The sequence below is a fragment of the Esox lucius genome, chromosome 14, assembly GCF_011004845.1.
Source record: "Esox lucius isolate fEsoLuc1 chromosome 14, fEsoLuc1.pri, whole genome shotgun sequence".
Classification (NCBI taxonomy): Eukaryota; Metazoa; Chordata; class Actinopteri; order Esociformes; family Esocidae; genus Esox; species Esox lucius.
Genome location: NC_047582.1, coordinates 33,532,894 through 33,556,597, shown reverse-complemented (window position 1 = coordinate 33,556,597; position 23,704 = coordinate 33,532,894). Strand labels below are relative to the sequence as shown.

The following is a 23,704-nucleotide window of genomic DNA, read 5'->3' as shown; positions in this document are numbered from 1 at the left end:
GAGTAAACATTTTTGAAAAAAACGAATCGGTTAAGCATGTGTGTTAAGGTTAAAGGCACACCCAGAAAATCTTCTGATCAAAATCGAATTGAAGTATTAGGTTCCTATTGATATATATGTTTTTCATTAGCAACACTTGAGTGGCCATCCATGACATCCTGTTTGACTGGGTTATAAATATAAAGTGTTACAAATGCCAATATCCCTTATTCGTCTATCATGGAGGTTAAAGAATACACAAATTCTAAAAAGGTTGTTGTCCTTCATAAAGTAGGCAATGGTTGTAAAAAATATACAGAAAAAAACATCTCCACTATTAGAGCAGTATTAACTAGTTTGAATCACCTGGTACTGTGATAAACCTGTCAGTAAGAGACAGCACACATATTTTGCCTCCACACCCTGTGAGGAAGATGGTACAATAAGTGAACAATTTCTCGTGGATCACAGCTGGAGAACTGCAGATGTTGGTTGAATCTAGCTGGACATCCCATTCCCCTGACTAAACTCCATTGTAAATCTGTGGGGTGAGCTGAAGAGGAGAGTGCACAAGCAAGGGCAGAAGACTCTGGAGGATCTAGAGAAGTTCTGCATGGATGAATGGTCTCAGATCCCTAGCCATGTGTTCTTCCACTTCATGAAACATTATAAGAGAAGACTCAGAGCTGTTAATTTGGCATGGTGAGGGTACCAAAAGTACTAATTGCAGGGCTGACAATAATCATCACGTTTTTAAGGATAACATCCAACTGATAAACAACAATAACCTTTTTTTTGCTCAGCTTTACCATGGGGCCCAATAATTATTGAATAATGTTTTGAAGTAGTAGTGACAAATATGTCTAGTTAGAATTTATTTTGCAATGCAATTCAGTTATTGGCAGTACAGAAACAAGTGATCCTGGTATCTTCCCTAGACCCTGGCACTATTTCAGACCTACATGCCTATAAGGCGTTTGAGGAAGTTGATATCTGAATTTAACCTACGGATTATTTCAAAATGTTCACTTCGGGAAATAATTTACTCACTTCCACCAATAGGTGGCGATAAAGTGAATGGTTTTGTTTACTTGCTATCTACCAAGCAGAAGTATTCGCTATCACGTACAGGAAGTAGACCGTAAGTGACGCATGTTTTGAACTAATGAAATACACATGCTCGGTGTGTAGACCTTTTGGCTTGCCACATAGATTCTATTTTAACCGATTATCACCAATATACGTCATGGGTTTGAAGACGAAGGTCTAAAAATTGTCGAACTTTAAGTTTCTAGAAAATGGATGATCTGGAGTCAGAACTGAGGGAGCCTGGGGAAGATCAGGTCGAAAATGAGTCCTCAGATGATGAATCAATTAACAGAAAACGCATCAAGAAACCAAACCTTCCACTGGCACCTCCTGTATTCAAAGGTAATTTCTGAAATACATTGTATCAATACTAATACTATACTACCATCCATATCAATACTAATATTTGGCAATTACCTACCGATCATCGGTGCTGTTTTGTTTATTCTTGGTCAATCGAATTAAACCGATGGATTTAAGTTATAAAAGAACTGCACTGATTTAGAAAGGACAACTTTCCTTGTAATTTCGAGATTTTTTTTCTGTTGAAATCTATAGTTTTTACAGTTCACTTAATTGGATTTGAAGTCGGATCTCCAATTTGCGGTGTAACTTCACCGTAAATCGTTGTTATGGTCCCAACACACGTACGGTTCCCTCTCACAGAGGAGCTACATTAATTGCTGATTATGGAAATTGTGTCCATGTTTTTTGCAAGAGGCGCTAATCTTAATCCTATTAACCAGTGTGTCAACTGCATCATCAGAGACACACCATGAGACTGGTTTTCACAAGACCACAAGGATCTGCTTCCAGCACATCAGGGAGGCCTTGTTGCACCACCGATGGGAGAATGCTACGGAGTACATGGCCAGCTATGCACAAACACTGGAGGATACGACAGCAAGCATGTCACAACACTGCGCCGAGGTCGGTTGGTCTGTCGTCGCTCTGACCGAACGCTGATATGTGTCACCCGGAAGTACCAGTGCAAATGCTAAATTAGAATAATTAAAAACTGTCTTCCAGATCATTTGGCGGATGGGCACAGAGATGCTACATCAGCGTCCTGACTCAAAGCTTGAAGACTACAACAGCTTCTATGAGCGAATTAAGAACTCAGGAGTGAAGCATTACCTGAAGGTATGTTCCTTATTTTTCCTCTTTTTGACTCTTCCCTGTCAGCATCAATGGTGTAATGTCTGAATTAGTGTGTGTACTCACATTTTGAAATGTATTTCTACTACTGGAGCAGGCTGAGAACTGAGATAGAAATGCTTTGTTTTTAGAAGGGAAAACAAATAATTACATTTCAAATAGAGCATAAAACACACAAGAAATGTTTGACCTCTGGGGAAAAAGCTAAGCATTGTAGCTGTGTGTGTGGCTAGTTAACCTTTAATTCAATGGTGCATTCACCTCCCACTGTCTTTGGGTTAGTTTTTCTGTAGCATTGTAGTTAGAGCATCTTCCCGGGAACCAAAAGGTAACAGATTGAACCCATCTGGGATTGCAAGGTAAAAAAAAATAGTTCCCTCAGTTAACGCTGGTTGCGGTGGCACCAGGGGTTTTGTCATAAGCAACTGGGATATATTTTATCCCATTTATCTTAGTTGTTTGCATTGAATTGGCATGAACACTAGCTTGACATGTAAATAAAAGTTGATCAGCATTGTAAGCTAACATATACGCTCAATTAGCCTCGATACTGCGTATAGCGCCACTAAACTATGTTGATGGGTATCAGTTAGTATTAAAATGTGTGTATAATCAATGTCTGCTGGAAACAAGTAGGTGTCAGCATATACCTGCCTATAATCTCACCCCCCCACACCACTGATCAGGACTACTAAAGGGCAAAGGCAAAATCCCCAAAATTGGATGCTAGGACATAGCACCATGTTGCAGTGAAGCATTTTGTCCTGCAGGTGTGTCTGGAGCATTCGTTTCACCTCTTGGTCAACGGGCAGTTTGAAGATGCAAAGCGCCAGCTGTCAAATGCTCTCAGTTGGAGGTATGGGAAGCAGTTAACCAGTCAGCCACAGAGGATGAAGCTGGTCCAGGCCTACAGTGGCTTCTTGGATTACTTTGTCTGGTGTGACAAAAAAAACGCCATCTCCAGTACAGGTAAGAGGATACCTGGTGGCCCTGAGCATCCATTAACAATGGGTTTCAATTACATGAGAATAGTAGAAATCTTCAAGATGTTTGATCACCATCTACAGCATAATTATGGAACTGCATCTTTGCAAGCAGTATTGTAAAACTAAGGGCAACCAGAAGCTGGGTGTGTTAGTTCTAACAAAGCACTTTAGTTGTTAGACATTTCGTCCGACAGAATTTATTTTGGTCAGTTAGGTCCCCTCTCATTCTGTTTCAGTTTGCTTAACAATTCATAACAGAAGTGTTTTTGGCAGGATTAATTAACCTGCTTTGGTGAAATTGATATTTGATTTTTTTCAGATGAGTATAATGCAGGTACCAATCAAGAAATGCACAGCTACTTCCGCCAATCTTCAGTGAACCTGAAGGAGATCTTAAAGATTCCTGGCGTCTGGGATCCTTTTATTCAGAGTTACGTTGATGTAAGCATCTGTGGGGTTTTTTTTAACTGGAGCCATGAAACCGGAGAAATATTTTTAAATCCATGTGGGTAGTGGGAAAAAGTTGTCCTATTAGAAACTCTTATTTCAAACAGCAGTTAGCTTACCCTAATGAGCACAGTCCCTTTATCCATTGGTGAACTTCTCAGAATATCTGTGACTGTCTGATATCCTGTTTGTGTGTCAATGGCAGATGTTGGAGTTCTACAGTGATCATGAGGGGGCTTTCGCGGTTCTGAGTGACTACGCCTACGACAGCAGCTTCCCCCCAAACCCCAATGCCCATGTCTACCTGTATATGCACATGAAGAAACACAACCACCCGTCAAAGAAACTTCTCAAAGTGCTGAAGGTTGGTATGAGGCTCACATTCTTGACAAAGGTGTCTAGCTGAGATGTTACGCACTGGGTGCTGTTTATAAAAAAATAAGACTTCTTTTTATGTACTTTTTTTATTTTCCTTTTACAGTGTACAGTTTTCCTAGGCACTGCAGAGTTTGTGATTGCGATTTCGTGTTGTATATTCATGAAAACATTGTTAATTTAACTGTGTGACAAAAATCTTGGTGAATGTTAAATTAAGCTGCAGAAAATGAGGTGTGGCCCTTTGGTTGATAAGTTATTACAGACCTTCAGCTAGATTGAGTTGCCACGCCCTGGCCTGTAGTCTGGCCTGTAGTCTGGCCTGTAGTCTGGCCTGTAGTCTGTCCTGTAGACTGTCCTGTAGTCTGTCCTGTTGGCCTCGGTGTGGTCTTCTGGAACAGTGCCATTTGACGCTGTGTTTTTCCATTTCCTTCAGATCTTGCACACTTTGGTTCCGAGTCATGAGTTAATGCTGGAATACTGTTTCCTCCTGCTGAAGTCCGGTACGTACCCACGTATGTTTAGTAGCCATAACCGTCTGTTTGCTTCAGAGAATCTTTAAAGGACACTAGGAGTTGCACACTAGCCGTGTTGGGCTCTTGTGATATCTGCCACTCAATTACGGGAACGTTCTATATTTTTGTCGGAGGATTCCACATTTCCCCCTGACTGCGTCGGTCCTCCAAACGGGGAATGTTATTATTTAAGTTCCCAGCTTTCCCTGGGAGCTCCTAAAATCCCCTTCTTTTCTTTGACATTGGGTTTAAATCAATTGCATTTGCCTATGGTTTTGTGAATGTTACCGACGGTTATGCCCTCTTTAAGGGGTGGTTAAGGGGAAACATTTCATGTGAAGTGAATGTGCATTATGTCTCAGAGAAAGAGGGAGATCTTCAGAAGGCTCTGGGTGTGGTCCTGGATCTCCTAGACTATGTCTGTTGGAAGAGGAACCTGGATGTCTGGAACCAGCTGATGACTGTCTTAGAATATCTAATGCTCAAGTAACGGTCTCACCTTTCCCTCTCACTGTTTCCATAATGACCACATTTAAGTCTCCTTACGTTTGTTGAACTGTACATTTTCTCAGGGCTCATTATCTGTCCCTGTTATCATTTTTGGACACTCAGCAAATGCCCTCACGGAGAGAGAATTATTTATTCCAATGTGTAATTTGTCTTTTTTAATACTTAATTACAGTGTTTGATATTTTTGTTCAGAGATCAGTGGCTGGTGGTTATTGCTGAGGAGATGTCGCACAGAAAGGACTGGTGGCTAGCGATGCACTTCTCAAAGTTCCAGGCTAGAAAAGACTTTGCGGAGAACACAGAGCTGCTAGACGTGAAGAGCTCTGTGGTTCATGCCCTTTGTCCTCACTGTAAGTTAAGTCCCTGTACACAGTAATATATATAATATTATTATTATTATTATTATTATATATATTTTTGATTATTACTTTTACATTTTTATAATTTGCATAACTCCTTTAACCACATTGGCTGACTGTCCTGCTCTAGTTTATTCTGGTTCTGGTAAAACGTGTGGAACTTCAGCACTTCAGTAGTTTATTCCTGTTATCTCTTGTGCCAGATGCCTCCATTTACTGCAGTGCCTGTAAGGAAGCCCAGAAGAAGGCTGGAAATGCCCTGAATGACTTCAAGACTGCTAAGAGAGATGTGAAACCTAGGAAGGGAAAGAGGAGACGGAAGACCAGTGTGACCCAGAAGAAATACCTGCAACGCCGGCGAGTGGAGAGGCAACGGCAGTCATTTCTGAAGGCGGCTTCAAAGCGTCCACATTTGCCTGTTCGCCACAGACGGGAGCTCTTTGTACAGTCATCGTGTTAGACTCTGCTGACTTGCTGCTTCACATTGACTGTAGTAACTGCCACTTCTCTAGAATGTTCTTGGTTAGCGCTGTACAAACAGTCATTCTGTCCAAAAAAGGGACAGACTGCTATAATGCCATAACGATGTGTTCCATATGTGGCCATGTTTGCCCACCAGTGTAAGCACTCCTAGTGGTTACATTCTATTGCTCCATTTTCAGAGGAGCTGAGACCGATGCTGTGAGCTGAGTTAGCTGGTACCCTCTATTACAGAGGTAGACAGCCCCTGTACCCTACACACTGGCCCGCAGTGCCAATCCAGCCCCTGTACCCTACACACTGGCCCGCAGTGCCAATCCAGCCCCTGTACCCTACACACTGGCCCGCAGTGCCAATCCAGCCCCTGTACCCTACACACTGGCCCGCAGTGCCAATCCAGCCCCTGTACCCTACACACTGGCCCGCAGTGCCAATCCAGCCCCTGTACCCTACACACTGGCCCGCAGAGCCAATCCAGCCCCTGTACCCTACACACTGGCCCGCAGTGCCAATCCAGCCCCTGTACCCTACACACTGGCCCGCAGTGCCAATCCAGCCCCTGTACCCTACACACTGGCCCGCAGTGCCAATCCAGCCCCTGTACCCTACACACTGGCCCGCAGTGCCAATCCAGCCCCTGTACCCTACACACTGGCCCGCAGTGCCAATCCAGCCCCTGTACCCTACACACTGGCCCGCAGTGCCAATCCAGCCCCTGTACCCTACACACTGGCCCGCAGTGCCAATCCAGCCCCTGTACCCTACACACTGGCCCGCAGAGCCAATCCAGCCCCTGTACCCTACACACTGGCCCGCAGAGCCAATCCAGCCCCTGTACCCTACACACTGGCCCGCAGTGCCAATCTAGCCCCTGTACCCTACACACTGGCCCGCAGTGCCAATCCAGCCCCTGTACCCTACACACTGGCCCGCAGTGCCAATCCAGCCCCTATACCCTACACACTGGCCCGCAGTGCCAATCCAGCCCCTGTACCCTACACACTGGCTCGCAGTGCCAATCCAGAACTTCACCATTTCAGGTAGGATGTATTTGCGACTGCACGTGTCATCATTACGCAGGCTTCATGCCGGTACGGTGTTCTGTGTGAAATTGCTGGGACGGGGCAGTGGTGGGTACACACGTGGTCATTTTCACTCCCTAAGCTTTGAGACTCTTCACGGGGAGTTGGACCAATGAGGGGCGATGCTGACCTAATGCCAGTCACTGCAAAGTGACAAACTGAGACGTGACTACAGGTTGCATTGCACTGTGGGTGATATCTGCCAATGTGGGTGAGCATAGTTGGGTGGGCAGCTTTTGTGTATTGGACCGGTACTCAATGGTAGTAAAACTGCATCTGGTTATGATGGGGTACCCCCCCCCCCAGGGATTTTGTCTGGGGTGAGTGTTCGAGGGGCTGTGTGTTTGGAGTACAGGGTCAGAGTTTTTAGGGAAAGAGAGGCTGTCAAGTGGCAGCATCTGGCTGTACGCGTCGTGAATTTTGACCTCAAAGGTGCCTCAGCGGGAATTTTCAATTAAGATATGCACCCACACGACAGACGGCACGCGCCTTTCGCACAGTGTTGCTTCGCTCTGCATGCTCTCGAGTCCCCGTTTGAAGACATCACATCACTGATGTCCCTGGTTGTAGCGGCCTTTGTACCCTATAATAGAAGCCCCCCCACCCCGCTCCACACTGGATGAAAGAGCTCCATTTCACAGCCCCAAAGGCTCACATGCTGCCTGTTTAATCTTGATCAGGGATGACACTGAGCGTTCATGTTTGTGGCCAGGACCTTGGAGAGGACCTTGTCGTAACGGTTCTTTATGACCACACCGCTTCCCAACTCCGCCGCGGCCGCGCTCCTACCAGCGCCAGGGGTTGGCCGTGGATAAGCGCACCTGAATCAGTTCTTTAACAGATGGAGGACTGGTTCTGGTTCCGTTTGATCTGAGCGGTAACCGAGAATGTACCGGAACAGAACTGGTCCACTCGGCCACTTGATTTTGCCGCAAACATGATTTGTTCTCACTGGCTCGGCCATTTGTTATTCATTTTATTTTTCTCTGTGGCTTCTTGCTGCAGGATCATTTACCGATGTATTCTGCCCTATTTATTACGGAATAAACCCTTTTGATTAAGTTTGTTCATGTGCACGTGGTCCTTTCTTGTCCCATCTGTTCGTGTGTGAGGGAAAACCAACACCCTGCTATTCCCAGGTTCCGCAGGGTGTGTAAGTGGCTGTGGCCACAAGAGGGCAATATGACAACGTCCTCTGGAGACCAATGTACTTTCTTGGCAGTGAAATGTAACGAGTAAAAGCAATTTGTGTGTTTAGTTCTTTATGTAAATTCCTTCCTGCAACATGTTCATAAATGCCGCACCAATACGAGTTGTCAGTCCTTCTTTGTCTTTAACCAGTTATATATTACGACGTTTCTCTCTTTGATTGCAGTCTCCTAGCAAAGAACTTCTAATGCCATTCTCACATGGCTGGGCAACACTGGTTCTGAAAGCATCTCTGTGTTGTTTGAGTTGCGATGGCTTTTGGGACTGTAAATTTTATCTAATTTAATTACATAAAATTTTCTGTACGTAATTCGCCATCTCTCCCTGTTTTAATGCCGCAATGGTGCCTAATCTCGCATCATTATTATTAATTAGACAAGCGCAGTCTCTTATTTATTGTATCTAAACAGCAAATATGGCATTAAAAATCCAGAATTCCGGCCATACAGAAGAGCTACCGGACATGTTTTAAATAGCCGTACTGTATAATAGCCTACATTTAACAATAAAACACAAACTCTGTGATCCAACAAATGTTTTTTATTTAAGTTAGTCAGCATAATGAACTCTTCAAAGTCTTTGGGGACTGAGCATACAGCCTAGGCGACACCAGAGACATCGCAATGATCTCATTGTCCTCTGGGTTCATTTTCTTAATCGATTCTCTTCCTCTTTTTAACAGCAATAAGCCCTAATCGTGGCGATATAATATTAGTGCTCAGAATATTAGTGTGATCAATGTAGATTTGATGCCAAGTGGGGCTGACAGCCGGTAGCCCCACTACAGCGACATTTCGTATTTCAGACCTGATTGACTGTCTGTCTGGTACCAACATTAGTCGGCAAGAAGAGCGAAGAGGGTAGATTGTTAGCTTCACAAACGCTGAGAAAATGAATAAAGTGGATTTCATACTTGAACACCGGTTTGAAACCCTTCATTTGGAGGAGAAACTTGAAGTAAAGCGACTTGGTGCCCATCAGCCACGGGATATTGTCATCACTCAAACTGCTGGTAAAAGTAACCGCGGGTTTCACGTGGAATGGTTTTTGAAGAAAAAGTGGCTAATGGTTAGCATATAAAAGAAGATCTCTCCTGTTTTCCAAGTCTGCTATTTGGCGGATATAGTACTTGGTCGAGGACGGGTTACAAAGATTTGAAACATCTTTCTGAATGGATTGTAAAACATGAGAGCAGCGGGAGTCATCTGGATAATGCTGTGAAATTGGGCTTGGACAGGTGAATGTCGCAGCCCAAGTTGACAGTGCATACAGGCGCTCCATTGAGCAGCATAACAAACAGGTGGAGGAAAACAGGTATGTTCTCAGTCGAATCATAAAATTTTTAAACTGTGTGGAAAATGTGAAACCGCACGACGAGTCAGTGGACTCCCTGAATTCTGGAATATTCAGATGCATTTTCGAGACTGTGTGAGGGTGATTCAAGACTTCAGAGGAACTATGACGCTCAGCCCATCTTCAAAGGGACATCTAGCACTGTACAAAATGAACTGTTAGACTGTACTTATGAAGTGTCCAGGGAGGAGATAGCCAAGCAAGTGGACGAGACAGCATTTGTTGCCATACAGGCAGATGAGACAACTGATGTCTCCTGTAAATCACAAATGGTGGTTGTGTTGCGATACAAGTTGCCTGAAAATACAGTGACAGAGAGGTTTTTGGAGTTTGTGGAAGTCAAAGGTAAAACTCTCTTATATCATCAAGGGTGCGCTGGAACTACTGAAGCTGGGAGAAAAGCTGATCGCTCCTACTTATGATGGTGCGGCTGTAATGAGTGGAAACGTCCAAGGGGTACAGACGCTAATGAAAGAGATATACCCACATGCCCAGTTTGTTCACTGCTATGTTCACCAGCTGAATCTGACCTTGCAGCAACTTTGTTCAGCAAGGATGAGCATCCTGAAGCTGCTTTTGCCACCTTTTTCTCTGGCGTTCCAAAACTTTAAAAGTAGAACTGTCAATGCAGTTTGCGAAAACCGTGCTGTGCTGCTCCTCTGTATGGAGGACATACGCACACAACCAGGATGGGATGAGGCCACCATATGCGAGGCAGAGCCTTTCCGCAGTTGCTGGATTTTTTTTCCTTCCTTATGCCAGAAGTTGATGTTTTATACAACACTGCAAAAACGGAGCATCGTTGCATCTGGGATTAGCAGAGGCATGCGACACAGTCATCTCCCAGGTGGAGCAGAGGTTTTCACAAAGTGACCACCTGATCACTGCCAAGCTGGTTTACAGCTCGCTCTTCCCACAATTTGTCCTGTCATTCCCTACATCTGAGCTTGACTGTGCGGTGAAACTATGTCCTCTAGGACACAAGGAAAAGTTGAAGTCCAAGCTGACCACTATGTACCGCCACGCTGAGCTTCACACTGGTTAGACGGCCCTGTCTCTGTTAAGATCCATCCATGAGAACAACCTAGAGGAGGCTTTTGCTGAGACCGTCACTCTGCTGAAAATTATCATAACAACATCTATGACGAAGTCCGAGTTGGAGAGGAACCTTTCCACCTTGAAGAGGGTAAAAACCTTCACTCGCAATACCATGGGACAGCCACGACTCAACGCATTGGCCATGTTGTCCATCGAAAACCAGCTGATTCAGCAGCTACATGACTTAATTCCCAAAGTCATCGATACATTTGTCCAGAGGAAGAACAGCCGTGCCACCTTTCTCTTCAAGTGAGCCCTCAGCCTTGGTGAGTGAAAGCATATTTTATCATCCTGCCTTTGTGGTGCTGGTCCGTGCATTGGTCATATTTTTGTGCTGGATCGATTCATATAGATGGTGATGAGTGTCAGTGTGTCCATGCTTATCTATTAAGGTCTTTCTGCTTCCTTGTGGCCTTCAGTGGTGTTGAGCTCATTGCTGTTTGCGTATGGCCCTATAGGCACATTGGTTCTGAGCTTGGTTGCATTCCTAATTTAGGTTTGAAAATGTGACAGAGGTAATTTTACATGTGTGTGAGAAAGGAGACCAAGTACACAAAAAGGTCTCTTTCTCCCTCCATCCAGTATGTGTACTACAACACCTGATAGAAGCAAGCCGTTCTGTCCTTAAAAGTGTTGTTGATGCTGTTTGTTGATGTGTTAAATAAACACATCAGTAGCAAGAGGGAGTTTTGTAGCTTTACTGGTATGCATCCTATATTTTGAAATGGTTTGTGCCTCACCAGTCTTTTACATATAAAAATGCCACGGGTCCTTGTCATCTGTGGACGTTAAGGGACGATGCCCTACACGCGCCCCACTCATCCATTGTCACGTCCTCTTGGGCCGCGCTTCAGTTTGACATCTCGGGGGCAGTCCCCAGATTGGGCCCCACGCCAACCTAATCGAGCTAAATGCTTGTAATGGTTCTGCCGTAGCATTTCGCCATGGCGACGGCCCTCCTTGCAAGCAGCCAGTGGGTGCGGCCTAATTGGCCCCCCTCTGCAGTGCACTGCTTCCAGGAGGACGCTGTGGGGAGCAAGGGAGCCATTTGGAACTTGGCTGGTCTACCCGGGAGATGTGGCTCCGCGCCTGCCTGCTCCCCGGGCGTTACATAACCAGAGCGTTGGCTTGGTTCTACCGAACTACACAGCAGCTGTTCCCGGGAGATGGGGCGGGAGGGGGGGGGGGCATGTTTGCCAAGGACATTGGACACCGATGGATTTTCTGAATGCTTATGAAATTGTGTATCTTTTTTTGTAATGCGTTTTTACTTCTGGCTGATGCGTTTCTGAGTCATTTCTATTATTCTGTATGTTCTCTGTTATTTTTTTGGGGTTGTCTTTTAAAAGCGATGACATCACTGGCCCTGGAGTGGTCTAGTGGTCTAAGCTGACGACACCGTCGCATGGATGAGTCAGCGTGAGTTTGAATCTGACCTACTGCCCTTTGACCCCCTTCCCCGCTACAACAGCTTTACCATAAAACGGAACTATTTGAAACCTAGTCAGACCGCCACACTTCTCTGGACATCTACGAGAAAACTAAAAAGTGTTGACGTCAGGTTGAACTGGATGGAGGTCTGTGTTCGCGGACCGTTACGGACGGAGTGAGAGGCGGGGAGGCAGTGGGGAGGCAGTGGGGAGGCAGTGGGGAGGCAGTGGGGAGGCAGTGGGGAGGCAGTGGGGAGGCAGTGGGGCGCCTCGCATGGTTGTCTGCACATAGGTGTCCCTGGCCTGGCATGGGGGTGGACGGACGGATGTAGACGACAACGGGGGTGGGTTCAGAACATCCCCCACCCAGAGGGGAACACCGTGGTGCCTTTAAAAATACACCAGGAAACAAAAAGATTAGCCAGAAACGAATCGGTGAACCTGGAATCAGGTTGCCTGTCAACTGTCGTCAAACGACATGTCAAGCTCCATTTGACTACACAGTCTTAGACGCTTCTCTTGAATGAAGACCTGGGCATGTCGACAGTTAGACTGTGGACCACGGCGCTTCTAATACCAGGGTTTTGGGTTTGATCCCTGTGTGAGACCAATATGGAAATGTACTGTCCTGGATGCAGTTCGGGCGGTGCTGTAACTACATCTTGTCTTTCTATGGCTGAAAGTGACCAAGTGGGTCATCTGAGAGTAGATAATCACTTACCCCTTGTTTTTGCTCGTCCTGTTCTGGAAACAGATAAAGGAAGAGTTATTCTCTTCAGCCATGGCTTCATCAAAACTTTGCTCTGAAAACTGATGTGTGTATGTGTGCATGAGTTATATCTGTACAAAACCAATTTGTCGGACACTTATTCCCGTTCTGTCATGGCATTTGGGGAAATTAAGAAATAAAATGTCATAAAAATTGCTGATTTCAAAAGAGACCATATGATCCAGGGCAGGCTTTATAAACCAGGCCTTATGAATCAGGCTTTATGAACCAGGTCTTATGAATCAGGCTTTATAAACCAGGCCTTATGAATCAGGCTTTATGAACCAGGTCTTATGAATCAGGCTTTATAAACCAGGCCTTATGAATCAGGCTTTATGAACCAGGTCTTATGAATCAGGCTTTATGAACCAGGCCAGTGAGGAAGCCTGCTCAACTTACTGACGTTTCACATTTATACCATGACATCTAAGTCATATAGGAGACTCTGGAGAGGTGCCTGAGACTGCATGTTCTTGTAGCAGAATATTGTCGCATCCCTCCTTTGGAGCTCCAGATTCGTTGACTGAGGTCAAGGTGGCTTGAAGCAGTCATAACGGCCCGTGGCCCCACCAGGTTATTATGCTGTTGTTTCCTCTAGTTTGCCAGTTGGTAGGTTACCACAACAGACCCACCTGGAGTCATTCCTCCAGTCCAGCCCAATGGTCACGACATACATGTGGTGGTTCACTGTGTTTACACTGCAGCCTGGCTCTGGTTTCTGATTGGTCCTTGGGGATCATGCCTGTTGTATGGTATTCAGTATCCATGTTAGTTCCTCCCTGACCTTCTACACAAGCTGACCTTTGACCTTATCAACAGCCTCTTTGGTCCTGAGAGAGTGAGAAAAAAAGAGCCTCTGAGGGTCAAATGAAAAGATCTCTAAGGGTCATTCACCGTGTTTGTTCCATGACCTGACACATTGACCATGTTGGTATCTGGGAATGCACTGTGAAGCTATAAAATAGTAACGAATTTCCCCCCAAATCTCTAGTCCCAATCCTTGTCTGTACTCTTTAAAATCTATTTCCAGTCCTTCTCTGTGCTCTTCGAAATCTCTAGTCTCAATCGTATTCTGTGCTCTGTGAGATCCCTAATCTCAATCCTTGTCTGTGCTCTGTGAAATCCCTAATCTCAATCCTTGTCTGTGCTCTGTGAAATCCCTAATCTCAATCCTTGTCTGTGCTCTGTGAAATCCCTAATCTCAATCCTTGTCTGTGCCCTGTGAAATCCCTGATCTCAATCCTTGTCTGTGCCCTGTGAAATCCCTGATCTCAATCCTTGTCTGTGCTCTGTGAAATCCCTAATCTCAATCCTTGTCTGTGCCCTGTGAAATCCCTAATCTCAATCCTTGTCTGTGCCCTGTGAAATCCCTAATCTCAATCCTTGTCTGTGCCCTGTGAAATCCCTAATCTCAATCCTTGTCTGTGCTCTGTGAAATCCCTAATCTCAATCCTTGTCTGTGCCCTGTGAAATCCCTAATCTCAATCCTTGTCTGTGCCCTGTGAAATCCCTAATCTCAATCCTTGTCTGTGCCCTGTGAAATCCCTAATCTCAATCCTTGTCTGTGCCCTGTGAAATCCCTGATCTCAATCCTTGTCTGTGCCCTGTGAAATCCCTGATCTCAATCCTTGTCTGTGCTGTTTGCTTTTCTGCTGTTCAGACGCCAAAGCGACTGCCTGGTACGCATGACCAAGTGCATCAGGGAAATGGAGCAACTGGACTACTGAGTTCCTCAGTCCCTCCAGGGATTCAGCCTGGGTCTAGTGCCTGTACATGTGTGTGTTGTGTGTTGTGTGTTGTGTGCGTGTGCGTGTGCGTATTCAAACAAAACTTTCAATGTGTTTGTATTTTTTGTGTTTCAATGTGTTTCATTTTGCACATGAAATGGTCTGTGTGTGTGTGTGTGTGTTTGAGTGAGACACGCCCTGCCTGGGTTTTTCATAAGGTTTGGCCTGGCTCATAACAGTGAACACATAAACCTTATCTTTGAAACAGCTGAGTGAAGGTGTCCAAGAGGGACAGGGGCACAATTGGAAATGTATTCCCTGGCTGTCTGTCTCTTTCTTTGTCTGTCAGTCAGTTTGTCTGTTTGTCTTTTTCCCTGGCTCTCTCACGTGTACGCAAGTATGGATACACACACATACGCACACACAGACACACACCCACCCATGCACACACACGAACACACACACGTACACTTACATTCTCTCTCTATGACTCCTTCAGTGTAGTCACGACTTGCAATGTTCCTTTTTGCATGCCACCGAGATTGCTGACCCCTGACCCTAGATGAGTAATTGAGTTTGAAATCTCAGTCTGAAGTCTGAAGTACTCCCATGTGTTCTCTCTGAGGTTATTTTGCCATAGATTCTCAATGGGATTGAGATTAAGACTTTGATCACTATAGGACATTCACCTTTTTGTTTTTGAGCCACTCCATTGTTGCTTTGGCCTTGTCATCATGTGTACCTTTCATCATATAAAAATCTACACACCCCTGTTAAAATGCCAGGTTCTTGTGATGTAAAAGAATGAGACAAAAATAAATCATGTCAGAACTTTTTCTACCTTTAATGTGACCTATAACGTGAACAATTCAATTAAAAACTGAAATATTTGAGGGGGAAACATTTAAAATAGAATACTCTCAATAACTTGTTTGCATAAGTGTGCACACCCTTAAACTAATACTTTGTTGAAGCACCTTTTGATTTTATTACAGCACTCAGTCTTCTTGGGTAGGAGTCTATTAGCATGGCACATCTTGACATGGCAATATTTGCCCACTCTTCTTTGCAAAAGTGCTCCAAATCTGTCAGATTGCGTGGACATCTCCTGGTGAAAGGTTTACTGCTTTTTCATCTTCAGCTCTCTAATGGATGCCTGAAGGTTTTGTGCCACAATTGCCTGGTATTTGGAACTGTTCATAATTCCCTCTACCCTGACTAAGGCCCCGGTTCCAACTGAAGAAAAACAGCCCCAAAGCATGATGCTGCCACCACCATGCTTCACTATGGGTATGGTGTTCTTTGGTTGATGTGCAGTGTTGTTTTTGCGCCAAACATACCTTTTGGAATTAGGGCCAAAATGTTCAACCTTGGTTTCATCAGACCATAACACATTTTCCCACGTGCTTTTGGGTGACTTCGGCCGGGCTTGGATGTTTTTCTTTGTAAGAAAAGGCTTCCATCTTGCCACCCTACCCCATAGCCCATTCATATGAAGAATACGGGAGATTGTTGTCACATGTAGCACAGAGCCAGTACTTGCCAAAATTCCTGCAGTTCCTTTAATGTTGCTGTAGGCCTTTTGGAAACCTCCCTGACCTGTTTTCTTCTCGTCTTTTCATCAATTTTGGAGGGACGTCCAGTTCTTGGTAATGTCTCTGTTGTGCCATATTTTCTCCACTTGATGATGACTGTCTTCACTGTGTTCCATGGTATATCTAATGCTTTAGAAATTATTTTGTACCCTTCTCCTGACTGATATCTTTCAACAATGACATCCCTCTGATGCTTTGGAAGCTCTCTGTGGACCATGGGCTTTTGCTCTGAGATGCAACTAAGAAAATGTCAGGAAAATCCTACTAGAACAGCTGAACTTTATTTTTAACTAATCAGAGTCACTTTAAATGATGGCAGGTGTGTAATGACTTCTATTTAACATGAGTTTGAATTTGATTGCTTAAATCTGAACACAGCCACATCCCCAGTTATAAGAGGGTGTGCACACTTATGCAACTAGTTTATTGTAAGCTTTTTATTTTTCATTTCCCCCCCTCAAAGATTTCAATTTGTTTTTCAATTGAATTATTCACATTATAGGTCACATTAAAAGTGAAAAAGGTTTGGACATGATTTATCTTTGTCTCATTCTTTGACATCATAATAACCTGGCATTTTCACAGGGGTCTGTAGACATTTTATATCCACTGTATGCGTATAGCAGTGTGTGTATAATGCTCAATTAGCATTTCTTTTTTTTTATATATATATTTCCAAACACAAAACCAATGTCATGATACAGTATCTGATTCAGAGAGTAAGTGTTTGAAAATAAATATGAAACAGCAGGAAAGTTACATTTCAAACATTTGGAATTCAATAAAAGTAGACAATTGGTCATGGTTCTTACTTCTTCAAGGCCCTCGATCAGTGAAACCACATCCCCTTGGGACCGTCATGTGAGGGTTAGACTATGTTCAGCCACAGGCCGTTTTGTCGGATTGCATGTTGGGAACTTAAGGATAATTTTAGTTTGGCACATGCAAATTACAGCATTGTGGTTCTCCATTGATATTCAATGATCTACAGATACTTTGAATAACAGTAGTTGAGTTGGAGGGGGAAGAAGGGGGGGTGTTCAGTTGGTTGAGCCGTTTGATAATGTCACCTGGGGTAGTAATCATCAGTCCAAACAGTTGCAAAACCTTTTAAACTAAAATAAGTTTCTGGTTGAAAATGTTTTGTTCCATTTAAGGAATTTTTTGAATTATATTTAGGGAAATGAATACACCTCCACATATCTCTCTCAATATTTATGAATTGCCTGGTAAAATAACATATGAAAATTTCAACCGTCAGTATTTTAGTTTTCTCCTTTAAAATGGTAGACCCCATATAAGCTAGTTTTATGTATGTACAGTAACCTTTGCCAAACTAGCTAATTTCACTACTTTACACCAAATTGTATTACAACAGGTATTTTGAAAAGAAATGGACATGCCTAGTTGGGCAAGGTGATTGTAATATTCAGTGGTAATAGACATGTCTAGACATCCAGTGGGCATTACCATCATTGTCATGTCTAGACATCCAGTGGACATTACCATCATAGTCATGTCTAGACATCCAGTGGACATTACCATCATAGTCATGTCTGGACTTCCAGTGGACATTACCATCATAGTCATGTCTGGACTTCCAGTGGACATTGCCATCATTGTCATGTCTAGACATCCAATGGACATTACCATCATAGTCATGTCTAGACATCCAGTGGACATTACCATCATAGTCATGTCTAGACATCCAGTGGACATTACCATCATAGTCATGTCTAGACATCCAGTGGACATTACCATCATTGTCATGTCTAGACATCCAATGGATATTACCATCATAGACATGTCTGGACATCCAGTGGACATTACCATCATTGTCATGTCTGGACTTCCAGTGGACATTGCCATCATTGTCATGTCTAGACATCCAGTGGACATTACCATCATAGTCATGTCTAGACATCCAGTGGACATTACCATCATAGTCATGTCTAGACATCCAGTGGACATTACCATCATAGTCATGTCTAGACATCCAGTGGATATTACCATCATAGACATGTCTGGACATCCAGTGGACATTACCATCATTGTCATGTCTAGACATCCAGTGGACATTATCATCATTGTCATGTCTAGACATCCAATGGATATTACCATCATAGACATGTCTGGACATCCAGTGGACATTACCATCATTGTCATGTCTGGACTTCCAGTGGACATTGCCATCATTGTCATGTCTAGACATCCAGTGGACATTACCATCATAGTCATGTCTAGACATCCAGTGGACATTACCATCATAGTCATGTCTAGACATCCAGTGGACATTACCATCATTGTCATGTCTAGACATCCAATGGATATTACCATCATAGACATGTCTGGACATCCAGTGGACATTACCATCATTGTCATGTCTAGACATCCAGTGGACATTATCATCCATATATGTGAAATCTATCTGAAATCTAAGTGGATGCAAAGGATGCTGAAAAAGGGAACTCTTGTCTATGCCATTCTAGCTCCAACTGGGCCTGGTGTTTACTGATGTCTTGGTCACAGTGTCTCTGAGAAGCGCCGAGAAGGCAGCAGGTCGACGGCATCACAGTTGTCCATCTAAGTGATCGTTGTCATGTCTCAGTCATGGCAATAGACTGAGTCTAGAGAAAGAGAGAGAGAGAGAAAGAAAACAACAGTATTTTTATTTTCTGCTTGAAATGGCCTAGCCCAGAGTCATATCCTCCCTCACAATTTGTTTCCTGCTTCCTCTTTCATTTGTGTTCGCACACACACATCAGCTCATGCACTCACCCCCCCCCCCCCCCCCCCCCACACACACACAACCATAAACATACACACACACCGCTGCAATGAGAGTGACTCTGGGGTCTCGCTTGACTCGGTCTGCGAGGCTCTGAGGATTTGGAAGCCAAGCTAGAATCCAGAAATACAGAGTGACAGACAGAGGGACATGCTGGTAGTTCTGCCTGAGATTAACATTCAACATGGTATGGCTAGAGAGAGGGAAAACCAGGGAGGTAGCATGAGGGGGGGAGGGAGTATGAGAGGGGGGGGGGAGGGAGTGAGCGAGACAGGGAGGGGGTGGAGGGATGGAGCGAGACAGGAATGGGATTGGGGGAAAAGAGCAAGGGAGGTAGGGGAGAGTAATACTGCTGCTATGTTGGTTGGGCTTTACATTTTGATGTGTCGTTCTCCATTGCTGCATGGCTTTACATTTTCATGTGTTGTTCTCCATTGCTGCATGGCTTTGCATTTTGATGTGTCGTTCTCCATCGCTGCATGGCTTTACATTTTGATGTGTCGTTCTCCAGCGCTGCATGGCTTTGCATTTTGATGTGTCGTTCTCCAGCGCTGCATGGCTTTACATTTTGATGTGTCGTTCTCCATTGCTGCATGGCGTTACATTTTGATGTGTCGTTCTCCATTGCTGCATGGCTTTACGTTTTGATGTGTCGTTCTCCATTGCTGCATGGAATTTCATTTTGATGTGTCATTTTCCTTCGCTGCATGGCTTTACATTTTGATGTGTTGTCCTCAATTGCTGCGTGGCTTTATATTTTGTTGTGTCGTTCTCCAGCACTGCATGGCTTTACATTTTGATGTATTGTTCTCCACTGCTGTAAGGTATTACATTATAATGTGTCATTCCCTAGTAATTATTTTGACCTCGTTTTGTGTCCAAATCTAGCCTGGGTCAGTCTAGTGAGTATGTCTGATAGACACTAAAACCCAAAAGTGCAAATGGACATACCTACCTTCAAAAACCTCCTCTGCAGCCAGGATCAAGGTTGCATCACATAGGAAAAATTACAATATATCCACCAAGTGTAACTTTGTTGGTTTCTATCCCAAACGGTACTGTTGCAACAGCCGGTTATTTGCTGTACGAAATTCGTAAGGACATTCCTGTGATGCAATCCCACAAAGATAGTGCAAGTCACAAGCAAAAACCAACAGCGCCATCTAATAGCCTTGAATCCTTGCCTAATGCGGTGCACGGTTCTGGTTTTACAATTTTTTTTGTTGAATTGTCTAAAATTTTACTCAGATAGAAAGCTGTAATTAACACTACCTCTTTAACACAATGCGCAAATACGTTACATCATACTTTCACTGTGTAAAAACACGGGAAGTCTCAAGCATCAACACATAGTGAGCTATTTATATTGGAAAAGATGAAACGCCAGCGCCAAGGGCTTACGCCATAGGGCGCTAGAAGACACTGTAGTAGCTACGTCTCTAAGGTCATTGTTCAGGGCATACTGCTGTTGACTGTTATTTCCGTGAGCTAGTGGTATTCTAGCACTGACACGAACACTATGGTAAAATCAGTAGGCCTATGTTCTTCCAGCTCGCTCGAGACAAAAGCAGATTTTGGAACAAGAATGCTCGAGGGGAGTCAAATGCTCGTGCAGCTTCAGCGCCGGGAGTGAAAAAGAAACATAAGGAGTGAAGCCCAAAATATCCCTCCCCTCTTTCTTTGGTGTCGAAAATGACAACTGTAATACCTTTGTTCTCAGAGTGCGGCTGCAAAAATAGCTTTCAATAATGTATTAGGTGATATCTCCTGTGGGGGAACTGTGCTCAACACACACCAAGGGTGGTTAAGAGATGTCTCTGTTCTGTCATTACTGAAAGGAAATATGGATGGTGGATAGTTCCCACTATGACACAGGTCAGTTCTATGAAGCAGGTCAGTTCTATGACGCAGGTCAGTTCTATGAAGCAGGTCAGTTCTATGACGCAGGTCAGTTCTATGACGCAGGTCAGAACTGACGCAGGTCAGTTCTGACTTGTGTACTTGAATGTGAATTAAGGCGCCATCCAGGAGGCCTCCAGGCCCCAACCGGCAGTGCCACACCTTGGGACTGAACCAAGGGCCAACTGGCACTTCAGCACTATGATGCAGTGCCGTCGGCCGTTGAGCTACTTGGGTGGCCTGTCTAGAGGGACATGTGTAATATGAATGCAACCGGGGAGTCCCGAGTCTCTACCTGCTGTGTTCAGGTGAAGGTGTGAAGTTTAATTTCTTGGTTTCTGTGGTTCGTCGTTGATACTTTAGGATAATGCCCTAATGGCAGTGTAACCGTTCCTCTCCAGCAGAGGGCACTCAAGCTTCCTGCCACAGCAGCTACCTGTGACAGAGCTGTTGAAATCCGGTCAACCTGCCAGTACCAGGACAAGACTGGAAGAGCCCTGTGACAGAGTTGTTGAAATCCGGTCAACCTGCCAGTACCAGGACAGGACTGGAAAAGCCCTGTCATTCGTTACTCACACCAAAGTACATTTTGTAACTTCTCTTGTACAGAACTCATTAAACTTGACAACTGCATTCTTTGAAGAGTCGTTCAGATGTGATGTCATCGCCTTCCTTTTGTTTGAGGAACAACAGCAAACGAATAGAGTAGTGTAAAAAAACCATTGGCCCAATCCCCTACACTTTTGCCAAGTAATACCTACTTTCTATTGAGGTGTGCCTTCTGTTACAGGAACTTGCCCCAAAGAAAGGGCAAGCATTGAACATGCCCCCAAACAACGGGAAAGCAAAGATTAGTTTGCCATTTTCTGGCCCAGTCAAATCACTTTTGTCAACCAATAAAAAGCTGCACCGCCAGAATGTATTTGTGTGTGCTGTGCAAAAACCATAGTTCACTATTACTGTAGTGGAACCTGCAACAGACCTTTCTTGACCTTAAAACACAATAATATAATACATGACTCGTTTAAGATAATCAAACAATAAATTACGAGAAAAGGATGACTACAGACCTGAGGATGACTACAGACCCGAGGATGACAACATAGAACACACAGGGCCTGCTAATTTGATTCCATCCCAAACAAGTAGTGACAGAAATGTTGACTCAAAACATGGCAGCTGCTAGATGGAACGCTGCTAGATTTTTATTGTTCAATTTTTCCAAATCATAGAACACTGACCCTTTTGCCTCATACAATTTTCCTGTTTACTGTGTAGACCGACGGCCATTTGTTGTTCTACCAGCTTCGTCTCACTTCATCTCTTTGCCTCCTGTGAAAAGATAACAAGATGTATTTTTAAAAATGTTGTTATTAAATGGGAATGGATATATTTATACCCCTGTAATGTTGTCGGGTGTTATCAACAACCCAACCTCCTACACAAACACACACAAACCCATACTCTGCTATCATTCTTCCAGTCTGCCAATTAGATACATTTTACACTCAGACTTTTTCAAGAAAAGGTAAACTAATCTAGTTAGGTGGCCTTTTGATACACCGCTTGAACAATACCTTTCCATCAACAAACCTTCTGTCTGAATCCCCATTGCCTGTCTATTCCCTTCATAGAGCACCTACCAGAGTCCAGTTAAACGTCTCATACTGCTAAGGAGGTACAACATTGGGACACGCACACTGTTCGCTAACCAGGTGATTCATGACCACTCACAGACCTTGAGGGTGAGTTCAAATGACACATTTTCACTATCTTCAGGCTAAAAGGTTACAGTGAGCATTATGCTGGATCTGTCATGTCTCTGGGGGAGACCGGTCGTGTGGTTGAAAAGTACAACTGTTGCCGAATCAGTTGGAATCAATGTGGGCGTTCTAGAGAATGTCGCGTCGGTCTATTCACACACTGTAATGTCTGTTTATTATTGTGTCTTAAAAGGTTTTGTCTCTGACATTCGTACGAAGGCCGCGGTAGATGTATATTTTGTTGTTGTTGCCCTTTATTTGCTAAGAAAACGTAAATTGTTGACATTTCACGGACAGCATCCGCTTGGCTTTTTCCATCCTGTAATCTTCCTCTTCTTTGGAAATAAGCATATAAAGCTCAGGACAATCAGATACTGGGGCGCTGTTACTCCACTGGGCACCGACCTGTACACTGAATAGTCTTGCAGTCTTGACTGCACAGTACATTCCACTCTGACTGTGTGACCTGTTGCACTTTCAATATCTTCTTTTGTGTACCGCTCTGGGCATTTCACTGTTTTGGGCCCCGGCTCATTTTAGGCACACAACCAAATTTCCCCCTGGCGGGATAATGAGGTTGATCTAATCTAATCAAACTCTCTGTTTTTGTGGCTTATTTGTCCTGTTCAAACGTGTGTACTAAACTGTGTGTTGTGTCAGGTTAATGAGCGGTAGCCCTGCTTCCCGGCTGAATAACGGCATTAACCAGGGGACAATGGGAGCGCGGGACTAAGCCCTTTTACAACCTGTCTGACAGGGTGCTGGCCAGTTGATGTCATCCCCTGACTCAGACGATGACCACCACCAACACCGCCACCCAGCCAGCCATACGGACACTATCAGCACACGACAGGAATCACTCTCTGCCATGGTCCTGCTGTCTCTCCGTTCCTTCGGTCTCTCTCTGTCCCTGTCTCGGTTTCCCCCATCTCTCTTACTTTCCCCCTCATTTTCCTCTTTTCTCTCTCTCCTCCTCTCTGTTTTCCTCTCTCTCTCTTCTTCTATCTCTCTTTCCACCCCCCACTCTTTCTCTGTTTGAAAAACGGCGCCTCATCATTTGCATGGTCATCGGTTTCACAACATAGTGCCACTT

General features: G+C 44.3%; 1 protein-coding gene across 2 annotated transcripts; it reads left to right on the top strand.

The window, feature by feature from the left end:
- Nucleotides 1-1,115: 1,115 nt before the first annotated feature.
- Nucleotides 1,116-8,046, top strand: taf1a (TATA box binding protein (TBP)-associated factor, RNA polymerase I, A). 2 transcript variants are annotated; one of them, XM_010878393.5, is made up of 10 exons: nt 1,116-1,410; nt 1,835-1,998; nt 2,098-2,211; nt 2,997-3,195; nt 3,532-3,653; nt 3,865-4,023; nt 4,471-4,537; nt 4,912-5,035; nt 5,252-5,409; nt 5,622-8,046. In XM_010878393.5, exons 1-10 carry the CDS (start codon nt 1,278-1,280, stop codon nt 5,876-5,878), a joined length of 1,497 nt encoding a protein of 498 aa, XP_010876695.2. In that variant the 5' UTR covers nt 1,116-1,277; the 3' UTR covers nt 5,879-8,046. The 2 variants fall into 2 exon arrangements, with proteins under 2 accessions (XP_010876695.2, XP_010876696.2); XM_010878394.5 differs by having other exon boundaries at nt 1,325-1,410; nt 1,815-1,998.
- The last annotated feature ends 15,658 nt before the right edge of the window (nt 8,047-23,704 follow it).

Excerpts from the sequence above, each read along its gene's own strand:
- taf1a (XM_010878393.5), top strand. The coding sequence starts at position 1,278 with ATGGATGATCTGGAGTCAGAACTGAGGGAGCCTGGGGAAGATCAGGTC. Across the intron at positions 3,196-3,531 it reads AAACGCCATCTCCAGTACAG|ATGAGTATAATGCAGGTACC; the intron begins GTAAGAGGATAC and ends GATTTTTTTCAG. Across the intron at positions 5,410-5,621 it reads TCATGCCCTTTGTCCTCACT|ATGCCTCCATTTACTGCAGT; the intron begins GTAAGTTAAGTC and ends CTCTTGTGCCAG.